At 40.2% G+C, this 20,412-nt stretch overlaps 2 protein-coding genes across 3 annotated transcripts in view; both read left to right on the forward strand.

The window, feature by feature from the left end:
- Positions 1-6,449, forward strand: part of phf24 (PHD finger protein 24) — a 28,209-nt gene extending 21,760 nt beyond the window's left edge. The window contains exons 7-9 of one of the 2 annotated variants that reach the window (XM_086135656.1): positions 981-1,013; positions 3,492-3,569; positions 5,198-6,449. In XM_086135656.1, coding sequence (XP_085991782.1) covers positions 981-1,013; positions 3,492-3,569; positions 5,198-5,294 — 208 coding nt within the window. In that variant the 3' untranslated portion in view covers positions 5,295-6,449. The remainder of the gene's footprint in view (positions 1-980; positions 1,014-3,491; positions 3,570-5,197) is intronic. The other variant, XM_086135657.1, reaches the window with a different exon arrangement.
- A 5,380-nt stretch (positions 6,450-11,829) lies between these two features.
- On the forward strand, positions 11,830-19,414 carry prkab1a (protein kinase, AMP-activated, beta 1 non-catalytic subunit, a). Its single transcript, XM_086135417.1, has 8 exons — positions 11,830-11,976; positions 12,629-12,815; positions 13,624-13,793; positions 13,888-13,981; positions 14,059-14,173; positions 14,891-15,024; positions 16,212-16,280; positions 17,219-19,414. Exons 2-8 carry the CDS (start codon positions 12,666-12,668, stop codon positions 17,294-17,296), a joined length of 810 nt encoding a protein of 269 aa, XP_085991543.1. The 5' UTR covers positions 11,830-11,976; positions 12,629-12,665; the 3' UTR covers positions 17,297-19,414.
- The last annotated feature ends 998 nt before the right edge of the window (positions 19,415-20,412 follow it).

Here is a 20,412-nt window from a genome sequence, read left to right on the forward strand (position 1 = left end):
GCGATAAATATGTCACTGTTTGTATGCGAGAGTCCTGCACATTTTTCAAAGTTTGGCATTGCGTACTGTTGCAAGACATGTCTAGTATTTTATTTTGTATTTTATGGACGACGTGTTTATCTCGGGAAATGACATTGTCTTTATAGTGAGCTCCTCTATGAAGAGGAAAACACCCGAAAACACTTGGGCGATCATTCTAATATTTTCAGACGTTGATAGGAGCATTAAGTAAAGATGTCAACATAAATTTTGGTGACCATCGATCGCAGTTTTGGCACATTAGGAAACGTTTAAATTCTACATGACAGGTTTAGACTGTCATGTTGCATCACTCTACGACAAGTGAGAAAGGACATATTACATTGGTGTCTGCAACAAAAGAGGCATTTGAACTGTTTGATCCAAGATTCCATCAGAGCCATAAACTCTTTGGAAGTCTATAATGAATATTAATTGCCCGCTTCTCTCCCACGGTGTCATACAAGGACACAGACACTTTTTTCGGGGAGGGAGGGTGGACTGGGAGGGAAGCGCTTTCAAAGCACGATGACGGACGGGGGCGCAGGACGATTATTATATGAATAAGGACGGAGGGACGATGACGGAAGGGTACCCAGGTCACGGACGGAGAATGGACCGACAAAATAGGGTTAAGTTCCCATCTCTGCTGTTTGCCATACTATTGTATTTGTGTCAGTGGTGGACAAAAACAAACAAACAAAAAAACGATACATTATTTTGTGCTCCGATATTCCAGCTCATGTCTTATTAACAAGACCGAAAATGAAAATAGTATTCTTACTTTCATGAGGGAACTTATTTGATTGTCTTTACAAACACTTGAAATCACTTCTCGGTTACTGATACGTCCACCACTGAGACAAACTACATGTGCTTCATCCGTATCTTCTAATGTGTTATTTCGCATGCACCATTCCATCCTGCTCACCTGCTCATCATGTGCCACACCAACCACACAGACTCATGGGACTCTGCGCTCCTATGAATTGCGGGTGAGTGTGACTCAACAATGTGCATGGCTCATCTCCTTTCGATTACTTCGACAACCAGAAGTACCCTCTGCAATACTTATCATGCACGCTCAGATGAGACTCTTGACCTGAATGCTGGAATAAGGGACTCAAGCAACCCCTGGAATTATGTTGATTGCGAGGAGTGTGAGCCCTTCACATGATGAGCTCTTCTTCTCTTCCTTAAGGTTCATAGATTGCCTCAAAACATGTGAATTAAAAGCCCCATCAAAAATGAAAGTGGATACTCTCAAATCAGTGCTTCTTAACCTGGCTTCGCTCGAACCCCAGGGGTCCGGTGAATCGGTCTGAGGGGTTCGACGGAGCCCCTGCCATGGAAGTTAAGTCGCACCCGACTCAAGATGTCAATTAGTTATGACACGCCCGCTTGGCCATCGCTGGCTGCAGATGATTCCATTACATTGCTTGTTCAATCGGTGCCGTGGGAAATTTAGGTCGCTCAGTCGTCACCGTGTGACTGTCATGATAATACGTCATACAATTTGAAAAACCTATACTTAGGACATGTAATTTTATTTACATTTCTTCTGTTTGTAATAAATGTGTTTTTTTAATGTCTCAAATTTGTAAAAAAAAAATCATATTTTTATTTTTCACTAATGAAGGGTTTGGTGAACGTGCATCTGAACTGGTTGGGTTCGGTACCGCTAATAAGGTTAAAAAATATATATTGCATAATGTTAAATGCATCATGAAATGAATGTGCTTTTGTGCCACGTGAAGACATATTCTCATGTAGCATAGCGTTCATAAAATCAAGATGTACTGTCTGTTCGGTCTGTTGTCGGTATTTACCTGGGTTATTTTTTTCACTTTGGCTTTTGTTTACTTTACCAATGTTATCTTTCGGTCAAAGTCCCAAATATTCTCTTAGTATGCCAAACCAGGTTACATAAATACAACAAGATAGCTCTCTTATTTTTCACTGAGTACCCAAACAGTCTCCCACATGTAAGTATGAGTCACCACAAGTCTGAATCGTCTGACCTTTCAATAAAAAAAAAAAAAAAAAATACAAAAAGCAAACTCCATTGCAATATCGCAAAGCGCCTGTGCGAAACAAAAAGTGATGTTACTTTTTGGGTAATTAATGGATTTGTGTGATTTGTCGAACAAACGTAGCACTCACGCACACACACACTCTATTTAGAGCAGTGGTTCTTAATATAAATACAAATAAAGGCCGTAATTATGACTTTACTACTGCATTAGCAAAGGCTAGTGATAGAGCATGGCACGTTCCGACCTGTGTACAAATTCAGGTTACGTCTGATTTAAAAATAAGACGGGTAATGGCCTTAAAGTGGTACAGATGTGGGGCCTTTTTAGGTTATTTTTTAATATAAATACAAATAAAGGCCGTAATTATGACTTTACTACTGCATTAACAAAGGCTAGTGATAGAGCATGGCACGTTCCGACCTGTGTACAAATTCAGGTTACGTCTGATTTAAAAATAAGACGGGTAATGGCCTTAAAATGGTACAGATGTGGGGCCTTTTTAGGTTATGTTGTTTATGGCCTAGATCGTTTCACATGCTTATATTTTCTATAAGTATGGCTTTACTACTGCACTATCTTAGATGTACAAATACCCGTGACAGCTGGATCTAAAATAAAGGACAGGGGCTTCTCGAATTACAACAATCCCTTGTAATGGTGTTCATCTCAATCTTTTACATGCCATATTTTCTGCACTAAAAGGCGCAGCTAAAAGCCTTCCATTTTCTTAAAAGCTCACAGCACACCTTAAAATCCGATGCGCCTTGTGTATGGTCATGACGGTAATATTTCAACCCCAAAATGGCTCCTTGCTCGAGACATGCTGACAACGCAGAGTTCAAACTTAAGGCGATCGGTTACGCAGTTGAACACGGAAATAGAGCAGCGGCAAGAGAGTTCACCGTTAACGAGTTAAAGTTATAACTTGCAGCAGGTTAAGTGAACTGTGTTGCTGCTTTATTCAATACGTTTTACTGACATCTGATCGTTCTGTTGGTGTTTCCTTGAGCGTAGCTCTATCTAGTGGGTGCATTGAAGATTATGTCTTATAATGCCCAATGTATGAAAACAATTACAAAATAGGCCATTCATTGAAGGTACACCTCATAATCCAGTGCACCTTTTAGTGTGGAAAATACAGTACTGGTAATTAAAAAAATAATAGAATTCTACAATGCTAACACTATTCCTGCTTGCAATTTTGTGAGCGTTTGCCACAAATGTTAGCCAAAATTGATTAAATGAATCCTGGCCACATTTTTAAACAATTTGGCCACAACAAAATAACATTTACAGTTTACATGAAATGATGCTACAATTACTTTTTTTTCCCCTTTTAACTCTCGTGTCAGAGTAAAGCAATGCTTTGTCACCGTGCCCATGTGTAATCCCTTTTCTGTTTGTGTGTGTGTGTGTTGTTTTTCTTGTCGACACAAGTATAAGTCACGTTGGGCCCATTTGTGAGAGCAGCCCGGCCAGCTCCAGCAGTGAACAAAGCAAGACTGATGACATTCGGTTTGTACTCTTTCAGTTTTGTGAACTGTAACAAATACTTAATCGTGCACATACAGTTAACGACAGACTGTTGACAAATATTTTATCACCAATGAGTAACAAAACAAGCTGAGGACGGTTATGTTTTGCTCTGATAGTGTGAGAAAAATAATTTAACAATGTTTATTCATTTTTGCAGGGCTGCAGTGTATCAAAGTGAACTTGGTTCTATTCCCCCCCCCCCCCCCCCCCTCTCATAAATCTAAGTAATGTTACCAAAACTGTCACATTGCAGATGTCAGTGCGATGGAGCAGAGCGCTGCACTATTCAGCAAGTTATCACGCTAAATATTCACTCCGGAGCATTTTGACACGCAGTCAAAATCCGACTTTTAACTGGTAGAATGTGACAAATCACGGAAGAAAAAGAGGGTAGACTTGTCATGATGATCTGGAGAAAAAAAAAACAAGCAAAAAAGACTGACACTAAGAATAGCTACTCCACAATAAGTGTTTTGTTGTTTTTTTGTTTTGTTTTTTCACTGATTTGATTTTTATTCAATGACGGATATTTCAAAGGGTCTCAGTGAGCAACTATTTTATCTTTATTCACCACTAAAATGCGGTAAGATGTGATAAACGTTTAAACTAAGCTTTGGTATATTGACATGATTGTAAATATCGATACATCATTTCAGGTTTGGATGAAAACTCAGATGACCAGAAATCCATCAGATTTTTTTGAAACGTTTAAAAAAAATAAGCCGACACATTTTAACAACATCTCTAGCTGGGGTCACCAGCGATGACCACATGAATAGGGGGCTGTTCTGAAAATAGCTCATCTGCGATAGGACATTGTGATTTTCTTGGAATGTTTAGTCACACATAATATGAAGTTAAACCCTATAATGCCATTCGTATCATATTTGATACATGCAGTTTCATTATGTGACTCATTCTTTGTAGTACATTAAATCATCTGTATCAAATTTGATACTGCAGGTTTAAAATATGATTTTCTCCAAATTTTCAGTTTTTGATGTAATCTACATAATGCTTATAAATGTGATACAACAAATATCTAAAACAAAATAATATGGCAACAATATTTTTGTGGATTTTGTTATAAGGGTAAAATGAACATCTCGGTTCCCAAAAAATCAGATTTTTCTAGCGATTCCTTGATGGTTCAGGCATTAAAGGGTTAAGTCAAATTTATATCGCCCTGAATCACAAAAGTCTCAAAGGGCTCCACAAGCCCACAGTTGAGAAATATTGACATTAACTTAACCCCACATGAGGTTAAAGGTAATGTGTGATTTCAGAAGTATGCATAATATGAGTCGTCTTTTGCACTAAATAGTCGCCAAAAAGTAGCTCTCAGATTCAAAAAGGCTCCGCGGTGTTTTATTTGAAATCGAATTGACTTTGTTGTATACATCATAACTCAGAACTTTAGACATCGTTTTAAGAATCTGGAAATAATTAAGCCCTCACAAACCATTATCCAATTTAGATCGATGCACTTTAATCCCATTGTAATTGGCATTGCCGGCAGAAGCAAATGAGCTGGAAATGAAGAGGCATGTCATTGAGCAAAGCAGTGAGCCAGTAATGCCTTTTTAATATTGTCTTATGTTCAATAGGCCAACGTCGTGGGCAGACTTTCTCAGGGAGAGTTCCATCTACATCTTGGCCGCACGTCCCAATAGCACGGCCATGCACATCCGTCTTCCCCTATAGTTCAGGACCCTGGCAACGTACCCGGCAGACAAAGTGGGAGTAGGGGTGGGGCGAGGATGTACCTTCGCGTCTGAAAGGTGTTGAGCAAAAACCCAATGACACCGGTGGATAAGGCTGTCGGATGAAGAAAGAAGAGACAGCGTGTCAAGCATCTGGGCCTCCCCAGTGTGAAGCCAACAAAAACAACACCACAACACAACATGAATGTGAGTGACAGCAGGTGGGAAGGGAGGCAGTAAGAAGTAGATGCACTGTTTGGCCGCTCGCGCTTTTTTAAAATGACAAACACTCAAGTCGATGGCCCTCCGGATAGAACTAACCTCTCCGTGCGGGTGGGTGCATTACTTTGACAGGCTGTTACTCTTCAAGCATTAATTCCTTCGGGCCTCTTGATGTCTTTATGAGAGTTCCTTGCTACTGTAACGGCGTTGTGTTCATTTGCTATCACATCATTAATCACACCATCACACCACTCTGAAGCACATTGCAAAAAATCCGCTTTTTGGGCACACTTTTATCATGGATAGGCAACTGTGAGGACCTTTACCTTGCAGGGAAGAGGAACATGCATCCAACAGAAATACGTGTGATAGAGCTGCTATACAAACTAGTCTAATTTATTCTAAATGCATTACAAAGCGATATTTATTCATGTATCCTCAGATGTACACTGTTTTATCTTCACGCTAATCCATAAATCTTTTTTTGTTTGTTTTGTTTTTTTCCAATGTAGTTTTAAGGAGTTGACCCAGTCTGTGACACATATACAGTATATTGCCATGAATTCTATTTGTTCCTGTTGTGCTACATTTTGTAAATATCTGCGATGAAATGCGCCTCAAGTGTGCAAGAAGGTGTTGAACAACTGTGACAGAGGCACCGTTGAGACATTTCTTTTGAGAAAGTGCTGGGGATGTTAAATGTGGCGGCGAAAAGGGTAAACTGTACAAATGTTCCTTGTTTAAATACACAAAAGATTGCTACGTCAATGACTGATGAGCGACTAGCATAACAACTAGAGCTTTGTGTATGTGTGGATGGCCTGCAATTATGTTTTCAAGCTAGGTCTGCTTTGTGAATACATTATAATTGACATAAAACGTGATCATGTGAGGGATGTCACTGTGCGAAAATAAATGCATGGCATTAACTCTCCCGGAGGGTCTTGTGTTTCTGTCTTCTCTCCCTATTTCGGACTAAAATAATGAACGCATAGTCGAATATGAAAACTGTGTCAGAATTTCAACAAGTCAAATACCCCACGTTGACTAATTTCAGCTTTTTTTTTTATTTTAGAGCCACAGTGAGTTAAAGGATTAATCTGATGCCAAGACACCTCTGTAATTGGGAGGATATGAAGCCTCTGAATGAGCTGTAAAAAAATAAGCAGAGGGATTTTTTTTTTTTTTATTGCATTCATTATCTTTGGACCTATGGGACAATTGGCTGACTGCATGTGATGCAAAAAGTGTTCCAGTTGGAAAAGGATGGATCACAGAGCAGACTCCACAAACGATGAGCAATCAATATATTTTTGCACCAAATGCGTCCGTCAACATCAAGTCGAAAAACACAAGAACAAAAAAACAAAATCCAACCCACATCACGGTAGAAGTTCCGAAAACTGAAAATAATAAAACCAACCAAACAGCAAATACCAAATGGTAACTAGCAAAGCAAATGAGTGACAATAGCGACAAGCACGGTATTATTCTGGGCATTTTCCTTCCGCGAAAGCTGCACCTTAATACTCGCAAGAGTAAATTGCCAGCAGGTGCAACAAGAAGGTGTCACGTTTCGAGGTGGTGGTGAACCCCAAAAAGCAGGCAAGAGGGAGGAGCAGGGTGAACTTGACGAGTTGTATTAAAACACAGAAAATAAATCCAGAGCAAACAAAGTCATGAAAACAAAAAGATTCCAAAGTAACAAACCAAAACCATGGCTGTGGAAAAAAACTAACAAGAACAAAAACATGACAGCAGCAAGCAAAAAGCAACAAACAAACAAACATGACAGTAGCCAACAGCAACAATGACCCGACAATGAGTGCTCGGGCTGGGAGTCCTTTTAAAGGCACTAATTAACTAACGACCAACAGGTGTGCAGCTGCAGGGGGAAAAGCCCCACAGTGCCACCTGTTGGTCACAGACCGAAACATGACAGAAGGCTCCATCGAACCAACTGTTTCAGAAATGAACTGTGGAGACAAGGGAAACGAGTCCAAAAGAGACTACACGACAACCATTATTAAACTGGATATATATAAAGCTGACAGCTTTTATAGTGTGTCATGTCTGAGATGACCAACACAGCACACCGTGCATATAATGATATACTGTACCTCCGTGACAATCACAAGCCTCTTTGCCCCAAACCAGATGTCTGTTGGATAGAAACTCAGTCATCCAGGTATGATGTGCTGGCTCTGTAGGTTTGTGTGTGGCTGAAATCTGAACTAAGGTGTGATTGCAAAAAATATGGGAGATACTGTAATTGAAGGGGGCAGCTGCTGCTTTCACACCCTTTTGTGACTTACAGCACCAAATTGGGGGGGGGCCGGGGGGGGGGGGGAAGAGAGAGAGAGAGAGAGTGTGTGTGTGTGTGTGTGTGTGTATGCCAGATCCTGCTGGGATAAATTGCTTGGTTATATAGCTTGCAGGCTTTCCATGAGCCAATTATTTGTCTGTTTTTCTGCCCTTTTTATCAATAGTGTGTTGTTTTTATTGTTAATTTAGCTTCTTTTTTTTTCGGTAAACTGATCGTGCAAGGTCATCATTGTACGGATCTTAAACGTCAAAAAAGGTGGGCTGCGATAAATTTACAGGCGGTGGGTCAGCAAGTGATGGCACGGTGAAGGACTGGTTAGCACAGTGGCCTCACAATGAAGAGGTACAGGGTTCGATTCTCCTGTGTGGAGTTTGCATGTTCTCCCCGGGCCTGCGTGGGTTTTCTCCGGGTACTCCGGTTTCCTCCCACATTCCAAAAACACGCATGGCAGGTTAATGGAACACTCCAAATTGTCCATAGGTGTGATTGTGAGCACAAATCGTTATTCGTCTCTGTGTGCCCTGTGATTTGCTGGCAACCAGTTCAGGGTGTCTCCCGTCTACTGCCCGAAGACAGCTGGGATAGGCTCCAAGCACACCCGCGACCCTTGTGAGGATACGCGGATTAGAAAGTGGATGGATGGGTCCGTAGGTGGAGGTAATCACATCCCATGTGGAACAACCCATAAACATCTGCCCAAAGATGTCATATAGGATTGGTGATACTTGAAATGCGCCTGTGAATACACATTAAAAACAAAACGATCTAAAATGGACATTTATACCGGCAGTTTGAATCCAGCATCTGTGCGAGGCAAATGGTTAAGAGTGGCCTTTTATTTTGACCAATGCCAGAAGCAATCACAGCTGTGCAATAATCCTTCCCTCTGATCAGCATCACCTGCCAGATGGATTTGCTAATGAGAGCGCAGAAATGACATGCCGAAATGGCATAATGCTCATGCCCTACGCAGACTACAAAAGGAGAACCGGCCGAGTTGAATTCTTTCCATAAATTACAACAAACAGATAAATAATACAACAACAAAAATTAAGTAAAACTGGATAATTTCACGTGGCACCCTTGGTAATCAGAATCACTGGATTGTATTTACATATAACATGCAAATCTTGATTCCTGAGCTAGCATGGTCCCTGGATTTTTACTTAACCCACAGGCCATTAAAAGTTTGCTCAAATATTTAAAAAGAAAAACAAACTGTTTTCTCGAATAGCACCTGCCTCACCGTAATACAAAGGGACAGACTATCATCGAGACGTGACAGAAAAATGGAGATTAAAAAGAAGCAAGAAACATATTTCGAGATCGTGAGTGGGAGGCAAAATCATTTTGTTGAGGATGTTACGCAATTACTTCTTGACCGGCCTTTTGCTGTATTAAATTTAGCTATGGGTCACATCGGGAAAACATCCATTTGGTTCATGTTGTCATTATCTGTCACATGTACACATTTCAAAAGACTTTTATTCTGAAGAATACATTAGATCAGGGGTGGGCAAACTACGGCCCGCGGCCCATTGGTCTTTTTAATCCGGCCCGCCGAAGATTGCTGCACAATTAAGGTTTGATTGCATTCATTTTGTTTGGACTTGTAATGAAGGTATTTCAACACCAGGTGGCGCAGTTACTTCAAGTTGCAGAGCACAGGGAGGGAGGGGAAGACGAAGAAAGAGGGAGAGAGTAATGACCATGGAAGGGAAAGTGATATGTATCTGATTAAACGAAGTGGGTAACAAAGTACGAAACATTCAGGAGACGCCTGGAGTCGGAAAGACTCAAATCTACGAGACTTTGAAAAACGAGGAAGCGATTCTTACTCAGTCAGATTCTGGCAATTTCCATGCTCAGAGTGAATTGCTTGTGGCTCGAGTAAATGAACATTTCCTAGAACGGTTTGATTGTCATCATGTTAAAAACTTTCCACAAACTGGACCACTAATTTCAAAACTTAGCTTGTAGCAGACGTGTGCACATTTTCAGCATGATGTCTCTGATCCACTGGTGAAAGGACACTTTGATCCTCTCCTCTTTCATCTATAACTGCTTCAGACAGCAAAATGTATGCAGAAAAGTGGTGAAGATTAACAAGACAACAACAATAACAATAACAAAAATAACACAACACAACACATGGTACACACACAGTCGTGCGTTATTTTTGTTATTTTGACTTCAAAATGGTGCCGCGAGAGTGGCTGCCTTTCCAGCAGCTCCTATATTTTGTTGTTCTACTTCTTCCTTTCATAACTTTGCTGCTGTGAATTGGGAATTTCTCCATTGCGAGACTAATAAAGGTTTTCTTATCTTAATAAGAGTCGGAGAGCAGTAAAATGTGTAGAGCGTGAACAACAGGGGGCTCAGTACACATCCTTGAGGAGAACCGGTGCTGAGAGTGATGGTGGAGGAGAATGTTACATTATTACTGGCATACAAAGACATTGTGCTATCTTCTTTATTTTCCATTTCTATTTCTAACTTTTGGCCCGGCCCTATACAATATTTTCTGCTTCTCATTTGGCCCCCCCGGGAAAATAATTGCCCACCCCTGCAGTAGATTGTCATTGACATTTTCAAAGCATTTTTTTCTGTAAATAACTTTTTTTTTTTAAATTTCCTGATAAATGCATGTTCAGGATTTGACCACACTCCAAATACAGTACTGCATTTGGTTCAAAACATTTCAAAGTGCCTTACATGTTTTATGCTCTTAAGTTTCGCCGTTCTGCTTTTAAACAAGCAAATTCAAACATAATTTTGAGGAGAGTGCTGTTAAATAGGAACGTATTGGGATACGGCACCTTATGTGTGAACTGTTGCAACCAGTTACATTATCTTATTGACACCAACTGGATATTTTTAGAGCCACCTCCACAAGAAAAAAAAAAGTCACATTCAGTGCAACCATTTGCCTGCTGTGACTCTGCAGGCAATTATGGCAGCCTTCTAACAAGCTGACACTTATTCTTTGGATGGCAAAAAGATACATCGCTCTCATCCTATAGATGCAGAATCCTGGCTGGAATATGCACTATTTTTCAGTTGGACTGTTTCACATTTGATTGCATCCAAGTGGAAACGTTTATGATCTTGCTGTAAATGCCATCTCCCTTAGACATTTTAAGTAACAGTGTCTAGTTAAATGTACTTTCATCTGTGGCCCAGTGGAGCCTAACCTTCTTCTCACCCACTTTCATTGCCCTGCTGGACTTTTCTTTTAATTTAGAGCCTCATTATGAGCCAAAGCCCCCAGTTTACATTTGGGTCTGGTGGTTGTTGGAGTCCGTGGGGGTCATCATTAGATCCATGACATGTTAGTGGTGAGAGGAAAAACTGGTATACAATATGGAGCAAAAAAGATGCCCCTGCCCCTCCACAGAGTTATGACAGACTTTTTCTGACAAATTGGAGGGTGACATCTGCACACTAACTAGACAGAACTTTGCGAGCATGTGTATTGGCTCACACCTTTAACTTTTGAATATAATGCGCAAAGACTGTGTTTTTCTGCGTTAACAAGTGTAATCAAGTATATACTGTAAGTAATTTAGTCAACATACATATTTGAATATGCAAGTAATCCGCCCCCAAATTATAACTGCTGCATTTAAAAGTGTATTTTATAAAGCATAGTATTATGTAATTTTACTATTGTAACGTCTTCAAAATAACTTTGTACACCACCATAGTGCGCTTATGCTGTCATACTGTCAAGGTTAGCCTAAATTTGAAATACTGTACTGGAGCTGAAGAAATTCATGCCCCTTGAATTATACTGTCATCTAGTGTCAAATGTAGATATTACATGCAATTGTCTCCGGTATTTATGTTTTCCATCCATCCGTGACCCGAACCGCTTAATCTCAAGTGGGTCGCGTGCCGGAGCCCATCCGATCTGACTTCTTGTACTACGAAACAGCTCCATACGCAAACGTTGAACCTATATATTTGCGTTTTGGTGAACATCGTAACGCTGCTGCGTGGATGCAGTACTGCGCATGCGCAAAATGCAGGAGGCACAGGTCGAATGTTTATGTTTGTGCTGGCTGGATGAAATGGGACTGGAGAGCTAATATACGTACTATCAAAGTCACCGATCACCGCTGTAACTCTGCAGGTAAATGGCCATATGCACAGGAACGTCCACGTATTATTCGGTGGATACAGACGGTGCTATCATTCGGTAATATCACAGAACTACAATGACACCGTATACGGTAGCGTTAATCTTAGCAACTAGCTAGCAGCCGCCTATTAAGCAAATATAACGGTACCGCTTTTTGTTTTGACAAATACGCGCTGGTTCTGGTTCACCCTGTGTAAACGTTCCACTGCAACGACCCTGCAGCAAACCACAATGTGTTATGTCCCACGTCACACCGCTCGTTTACTACTACTCAATATGCAAATTAGTCCGATAGTTTATTTACATTGGTCATCAGTAAAATAGTAAAGTATAGATACTTGAATGTCTACCTGACTACTGTACATTGTACTCACAGATTTACATTGTTCACATCTAATCAGATATACTTCACAAACTATATAAAGAAAATAGACCTCCATAATAATTCTGGTCAATTTTTATTGACACTGTCATTGAGGTATTAGTTTAATAATTCTATAATTTTTGTTTACTAGTCAAAAAAACGGTTCTATACTTGAAAAAAAACCTGTACTCCCACATCACAACTATAAATCATTAATGAACTAATTTATGAGGTGGCACATTGCTTCCTTGAGCATCAACGTTTGCTTGAATCTTACAGTCAGTCACCTTGAAGCAGACCGCCCCGAACCGACACAATGGGGAACACAAGCAGTGAGAGGGCTGCAATGGGCCACGGGGACAAGGCCCAGCGGAGGGACAGCAGGGGCACCAAGGATGGCGAGAGGCCCAAAATTCTCATGGACAGCCCTGAAGATGCAGATATTTTTCACAGTGAAGACCTGAAAGTAGGTCATGCCTTTGCATCAGGGACATAATGTGATATGAACACTAGTTTGGAGGCTGCTAGCCCCATGAGTTTCTTTCTGTATTCACATTTTGGATAATTCTGTTGTTGCTTTATTGGAAAAACGATGGCATGACTCTTTTCTCGTCCAGATGACTGACCAAGGTCTTGAAAGTCATGTTTGGATCAGTTTAGTTAAAGTTTGACAATGTTGGTAGAAGACCAAGTGATTTTTTTTGCTCATTTTCCAATGTCCAAAAAAAAATAAGTTTGGCAAATAGTGAACGCTTGCTGCTGTTTATTGACTCTGAAGTTGAAGTTTATTGCCAAACTAAACATCAAACAAAGCACATTGCGTGTTGTGTGTTTAAAGCAACCATTCCTGTTTCCATGTCTGGATTTCATAATTCCCCTTTGTGGCCAAGGTGCATACATCTAAGATTTCACACAATGAATCATAGACATACCTTTTTAAAATGTTCACATTCTATGTAATTATGTGATGGATTTGTTTTTTTCATGAGGAAAGATACAATTTGAGTGTTTTAAGTTGCATGTGTAACCAGGGAAGACCTTAAATTTGTAAGTCAAGGCAACATTGTGCCATTGAATAAGTAAAACTGTTGCAGTTTCCCCTTTTTATTATACCGAGTGAAATTTGGGTAAATTAAATGTTATTGTATATGTATTTATTTATTTTGTATACTTGTTGAGATAGACCTTTTGTGTCTTAGCTATTTGTAGCCATGAAATGCTGTTGTAGCTCGCAAGTAAGTAAATGTCACCCCGTGGCTTTCTTCTCACTGCAGGCCCCCTTAGAGAAAGAAGAGTTCCTTGCGTGGAGGCAAGATTTAGACGTGGAAGACAAAGACCCAACTTTAGACCGACCAACCGTCTTTCGCTGGAAAGGTGATGGCAAAGAGGTCTACCTGTCTGGATCCTTTAACAACTGGGCCAATAAGATTCCACTTATTCGCAGGTGAGTATGGGGGGGAAGATCTTTTGGAGTACGTGTTGAAGTTGTCTCTGTTTGGATTGTCGACTATCATTTTTTGTTGTTGTTGCTGTCAAAGTCAAAACACTTTTGTGACCATTGTGGAGCTACCTGAAGGTGAACACCAGTACAAGTTTTACGTAGACGGGCAGTGGACTCATGACCCAGCTGAGGTGTGCAATGAAGAAGTCGTTTTACCGTAGTTTTCATGCTCTTTCCTAACTGACTTTTTTCCCCCCCTGCCTGTCAGCCTGTTGTAACAAGTCAAATGGGTACAGTCAATAACATCATCCAGGTGAAGAAAACCGACTTTGAGGTGTTTGACGCTCTCATGGTGGACTCGCAGAAGTGCTCAGACATGTCAGGTGAGTTTCAACAAACGGTGACCCGTATCAAGTCCGCGCTGGCCTTTTATGTACAGGGGGTTTGAGTTGGTTTAGCCATTGCCGCTTCACTGAGCTTGAAGTGTCTGTTCGTCTTTATCGCCCGAGATGATCTTCAGTGCTGCTCCAATCCAGACGTCTCCGATGATGTTTTTCTACCACGGAACCTGAACTCTCCCCTTCTCTGATTTTCCTCTTCACCTCCTCCTTCTCTCTCAACTCAACTCAACTGTATTTATAGAGCACTTTCAAACAGCCATCCATCGCTGCACACAAAGTGCTGTACATGGAGCAACTATATATATAGCTGTACAACAGTAAAGCAAAGCAACAAATCAGTAACAAAGACGGTAGAGAGCACCAAGCAGTATAATGAAGATCATAATTTGGGTCATGCTGAGTCAAATGGCAAGTTTTCGTCTTTCCTTCCAATCAGGATTTATCCAGGGCTTGTTATTTGTGAGGAACACAGACCCACGCAGGCATCTCCAAGCAGTTCCAGACATCTTCTCGTTTCCAAAAATGTGAAGAATAAAGCAAGCCTAGATTGTAGTGAAGCTTGTTGACGCACTCCAAACAAAAGTGTGATTTTTTCTTTCTTTTACTCGACACACAGAACAACATGCTATTGTAATTTGTGAAAATTGAGAAAAAAAAAGTTGTCGTGATCTGTTTTCTTATCCCCCCCCCCTGCATTAGACCTCTCCAGCTCTCCCCCTGGGCCGTATCACCAGGATGCGTACGTTCCAAAACAAGAGGAAAAGTTCAAGTCTCCACCCATACTCCCACCTCATCTGCTCCAGGTCATCCTTAACAAAGACACTGGAATATCCGTAAGTAGTCACAATGCAACGCTGTCAGATTAAATGAATCCATTTGGAAAGTGCTAATGCAGTGTCCAGTTTTGACCTCAGGGCAGTGTACGAGTACTTAGCACTTACAGTCAGGAGCTCCATCTTGGAACATGTTCATGTGCAGTTTGCATGTGTTGGGTAGAAGAAGACTCCAAATTGCCCAAATGTGTAAATGTGCGTGTGAACTGTTGTTTATGAATGTCATTATTACCATATTTTCTGCACAATAAGGCGCATTGGATTATAAAGCGCACCTTCAGTGAATGGCCTATTTTAAAACTGTTTTCATATACTGTATAGGGCTCACTGCATTATAAGGCGCATCGAATAGAAGCTGCAATAGTGGCTGTGGTTGTGCTATGCATCCACTCGATGGAGCTACGCTAAAGGGAATACAGCTTTATTTATATTGAGCCTTCACAACCGCTGCAGCTCTAATAAAGCCATGAGAACTGGTCCCAAACACCGACATGAAACATATAAATACAAATGGCATGACGAAATAATAAATGAAAAGCAAACATGATGATTGATTCGACAAAAACTCACACAAACCTCGTGGGCTCACATCCACAAGGGGCGAAATATTCTTAGAAGTCTTGTTTGTCTCCTTCTTCCTTTGTTTAGTCAATAGTCAACTATGCTCTTTGGTCTTATCTTCGTTTCGTAATGGCTGCACAGAGCTCACAAAGTAGTTGTTTGTTTGAGTGTGTGTTGGCGAATGCACATGTCAATTAGTGTCGGGCAGAACCTTTTTAGGTTATAATTGGTTCCTGCTAATAATCACCACTAGATCGCATAGGAACACGAACAGGGAAACAACACAATGAGAAATATAAAGAGACTGTGTAACACCATGCATAAGGTGCATCGGATTATAGGGCGCACCGTCGGCTTTTGGGAAAATTGAATGCTTTTAGGTGCGCCTTATAGTGCGGAAAATACGATATATATATATTTTTTATTGAAACTAAATTCCCAACCTAAACTTCCTATGGTGTATTTCCATGCGCAGAACTGCTGAATCATTACTAGTTGTGCCCCACAGTAAATCTCTCTAGATTAGTGCAGAGGGTTAAATGGTTGTTAGAAAAAGAACGTACCAATGCAATGAGTTACCATTGAAACTTTAGAAGTTTTATTTATTCATTTTTTTTTGTGCCTAGTGTGATCCTGCACTCCTTCCAGAGCCAAACCATGTCATGCTCAACCACCTCTACGCTCTCTCCATTAAGGTATGGTCTACGGTGGGAAAGGGATGTATTGTTATTGTTTTCACCGGAAACCATGAGCATTGCCTTGCTCTGTTGATCCGGGGGAATGCCAGCCACGATAACAAAGCTGCAATCAGAAGAAGCTGAAGGAGAGGGAACGCTATATTCTCTCAGCGTGACCGGAAAAATAAACTCGTGTTGAGTTGCCAAGATTGACACAGAGCACACACGGTGGGTTAAATACGGGAATAAGAAGTGGTGAAAGCGCACACTTGTGCCACGCTCGCACCTTCCCAGCTGAGTCACACTCCGTACTTTCCGTATCAGTGACAGCTGCTCAGACCGGCATTTTTTTCCACTTGGATCTGTCTGTACCAGTGTGTGTGTGTGTGTTTTACTTCAGAGCGACACAGGTGTTTGATTGCAGATAAACAACTGTGATCAAACAGTTTAGCAAGCGCTTGGTAAAACGCTGAATTATCGATGAAAACAATGACAAACATGTTCGGTGAATAAAACAGGCTCGACGTGCTGTCTGTCCCTCTGCCGTGAGGCTCTTTGAATGTTTTTTCATTTTTTTTTTTCATTGTTCTAATCCATGTTTGCTTTCCGATCTTAAAAATAATGTCCCCCTTCACAATCTGTGACGTATAGAAAATGTACCTGAACGTTTTTGTTTTTTTTTGTAAGCGTTTTGATTACGGCTGTCAAAAAGTAGCAATTAAACATGTGCACTATTGTCCTCAGAGTTGTTTCCAATCCTTAAGAATACTCGATAATCTCATATTTAAATTGCATTTTTTTTTCCTTGACTAAGAAATTAGAACGGTTAGGAATAATCTTCAAAATCATGAATCGCTACTGACCTCTCCTGGGTAACATTTAATCAATAAAGCGAAACTAATTACCTATCACAGCTACAGAATGGATGTCTTTTTTTTTCTTTCTTTCTTTCACAGGATGGCGTGATGGTGCTTAGCGCAACGCATCGCTACAAAAAGAAGTACGTCACCACCTTACTATACAAACCCATCTGACAGACGATCGCGCCAGGATTACCTGTGAAGTCAAGTAGCAATACTCGTCCACCTACGGATGGATAAAACCTTTCACCTGTTTAATCTACTATATGGTACACTGTTGACAAATGTTGAAATCTTTTGTTATCGCATTCATTTCACACTGTTGAGATCGGCACCTTGTAGACAAGATGACTTGAGAAAAATAGTAGGAACAAAATAATTACATTAGCGATTCATGTAATGTTTTTTTTTTTTTGCAAGGACAGCGTTGTTTAGGAGTACCGTGCACACAGGTTGTGAGATGGAGTCACTTGACTTTGCACAAAACTTTTCACCTTTAGGATGGATCATTTCTATTCACAGGCACATATTTTCTGTTCAAGGCACGTCTCACGTAAATCCTGTCTGCTTTGTAAATACCCACATGGACACATTCTCAATATGTTTCAGCCAAAAAAAATAAAAAATACACCACTTACAACAACAAACCTGTTTTATTTTTTAATCGCCTTAACATTGTTAAAAAAAACTATAGAAAGATGATATTGCAATATATCAACAAAGTTATCGACACCATTATCATGTGACATCAGATTTTCAATATCACAGTGTAGTTGACACTTAGGATGCATTCCAATGCACTTTCCCTGGTCGGGGGTTTTGACATTAGTGACTTGCTGGTTTTATGGAATGGAGGGAGAAATTTCGGAGGTCCCGAAGCATGTTCAACATGAGAGCAAAAATGTTTTCTTGAATCCATTCATGCACCCTGCAACCTGATAACATAAGCTGCCCACCTTAGTAACCGCTGTCCCTCAAAGGGTTCATCGCGAATCCCATGTTTACTCCACAAGAACAGGCAGAATGTATAAGATATAAGAATATAAGATAACCTTTATTTGTCCCACACTGGGGAAATTTGCAGTCTACAGCAGCAAAATGGGGGGGGGGGGGGGATAAAGTGTTTTTGTATGTGTTTGGATGTGACGTCCAAGTCAGTGAAGGGAACACAGTGCACTGTGGTAGCTTTCCACTGTTGTATTTCCGTTGATTCTTTAGCTTGTGCTCATCCAGCCCCAACCCCCCTGCCAGCCCCCCCCCTTTGAAGTGGATCATGTGTGTTTTTATTATATTTAAGTTGACGATGTAACCAGTGACTTATTTTGAATAGCGCTGACATTTGTCTTGTTTTGCATGACAATGACCACGATGGAATGTAGAACGTTTGTACCGTGAGGTCATGAGAATTCAGTCGCGGTCTAAGGCCTACTAATTGGTGGAAAACCAAAAAATACATATATTGTTTGGTTTTATTTCATTTTGCCCCTGTTATCTTGAAATGTTGCACATATATGTCATTTTGTGGCAAAATTGTGTCCTAAACATGTCTGTCATTTTTGTTAAGTTCATATAACCCCCCGCAAAACTTAATATGACTAAATTCTCATGACCGCACGATTTCTTTGTGATATGTTTGAGCTGCAGCCGTTCACAATTGTTTGCATTCACAGCTACCTTTGCACAGGAGAGATAATAGCAATGGCATTATGTTTCTTCAACGATAAAATCCAGATGCATTCCAAAATGTTATACAGAAATTACGACAACAACAACAACTGTACTGATCACTCTTTAAGTTGTCCTTTAATTTAAAAAAATGAAGGTGTGCTACACGAGTGGTTGATAAAGTTTTCGGGATAAATAAACTACCAAATGCACCGCTGTTGAGTAACTGCACATTTATATAAAATATACGGAATCCAGACGTAGCCTGAAAGAGTTGCTTTTGTTGTTTGACTAGTTGGACAAGTAGACAATCAAAACAATACCAGAAGTTAAGACCAATGAAGCACCATCTTATTATTTATGCTCAAGTCAAATATATTTGGTTTCCGGTGATGCGTGGACCGATGGATATGTTCACCGTTAGACCGCATCTGATTTTTGAATCGTGATCATAACCGCCACCTTTTTACTCGTGTTTTATTTATTTGCATGTTTGTTTCTGTTATCCTCCCTAGGCCAGTATGAAATCATTCTAATTATAAGAAGTAATTCACATTTGTTCTGCAGAGTTTTTGAACCCCGATTCCATTGTCACTCCATTTATTAAAGTTTAATATATAAAATGGACTTTGCCTCATTTTTTTTACCCCTTCAAGGGTTTGATAGTCCCTTCCTTCCAGACAATGTGTAGTTGTCTGTGTTCATACAAATTGGAATGCAAAAAGTAGCTACAGTTATTCACAGATCTTTAAATCACAAGTGTTATCTGTTATCATGATGTTGTCTCTAATAGCAAAGGGGAATGAAATACTGTATATATTTTTATGTCTTTAGTGTGATGAATAATTCTTGCAAACTGTATCGTCCAGAAAACAGCAAATTTCATTTAACTTCTTTTTTGGACCTCGGTGCTTTCTCCTCCGGGTGGATGTAGTTTGGCATGAGGCATAATCAGTTTACAGTGTCTTTTATTAATTTAAAATAAAAAATATTTTCTAGTAATCTCACCGTGGTAATTGCAGCCTCAGTTTGGAATTGTTCACTCCTTCAGGGAGTAATGATGGAAGAAAACACCGAGTCTGCACTGTGCAGACGGAATATTCGTCAGTGGTTTTGATACAGACCACTGGAAATTGACAATTTTGTTATTATGGGGTAAAAATTGTTCACAATTGTGTCCATGTCGATGTTAAAAAAATGTTTCCTTTGCTGTGTTTTCACAGACACCCCTGTCAAATTTATTTTGTGATTTCTTTGTTGGTTATTCTGTTTTGGTGTGTTATACTGATTTTCTTAGTGCCTTTGAAGGCGTCACTAATTTACGTCTTCCCGAGGCGGTCTTTGAACGTCTCTTCAGCACGAATGGAACAGAGGCACCTTATGGAAGACAGACGTGCTTGTATTATTGGGGAGCTTTTAAAAAAAAATAAAGTGTTTGCTGAAAAGACAACACCGTTGCTCTTTTTGTCTTGTAGCTGCAACATACTGTATATCTCCTCACTCAGGTAACACAGTCAACAGTACTTTTTCAAATTCCCATGCTTCCATAAGTTCAATGCCAGTGCTGAAAAAGAATTCTGATGATGGTCTGCATGCGTTTATTTTTTATGTACAGTATTCGCACA

The sequence above is a fragment of the Hippocampus guttulatus genome, chromosome 17, assembly GCF_054856545.1.
Source record: "Hippocampus guttulatus isolate MCC_2025c chromosome 17, RoL_Hgut_1.0, whole genome shotgun sequence".
NCBI lineage: Eukaryota > Metazoa > Chordata > Actinopteri > Syngnathiformes > Syngnathidae > Hippocampus > Hippocampus guttulatus.

What these genes read in the sequence shown, in the direction of transcription:
- prkab1a (XM_086135417.1), top strand. Translation starts at nt 12,666, where the DNA reads ATGGGGAACACAAGCAGTGAGAGGGCTGCAATGGGCCACGGGGACAAG. An exon ending in AAGATTCCACTTATTCGCAG is followed by an intron (nt 13,794 to 13,887) that starts GTGAGTATGGGG and finishes TTGCTGTCAAAG; the next exon opens with TCAAAACACTTTTGTGACCA. An exon ending in ACAAAGACACTGGAATATCC is followed by an intron (nt 15,025 to 16,211) that starts GTAAGTAGTCAC and finishes TTTTGTGCCTAG; the next exon opens with TGTGATCCTGCACTCCTTCC.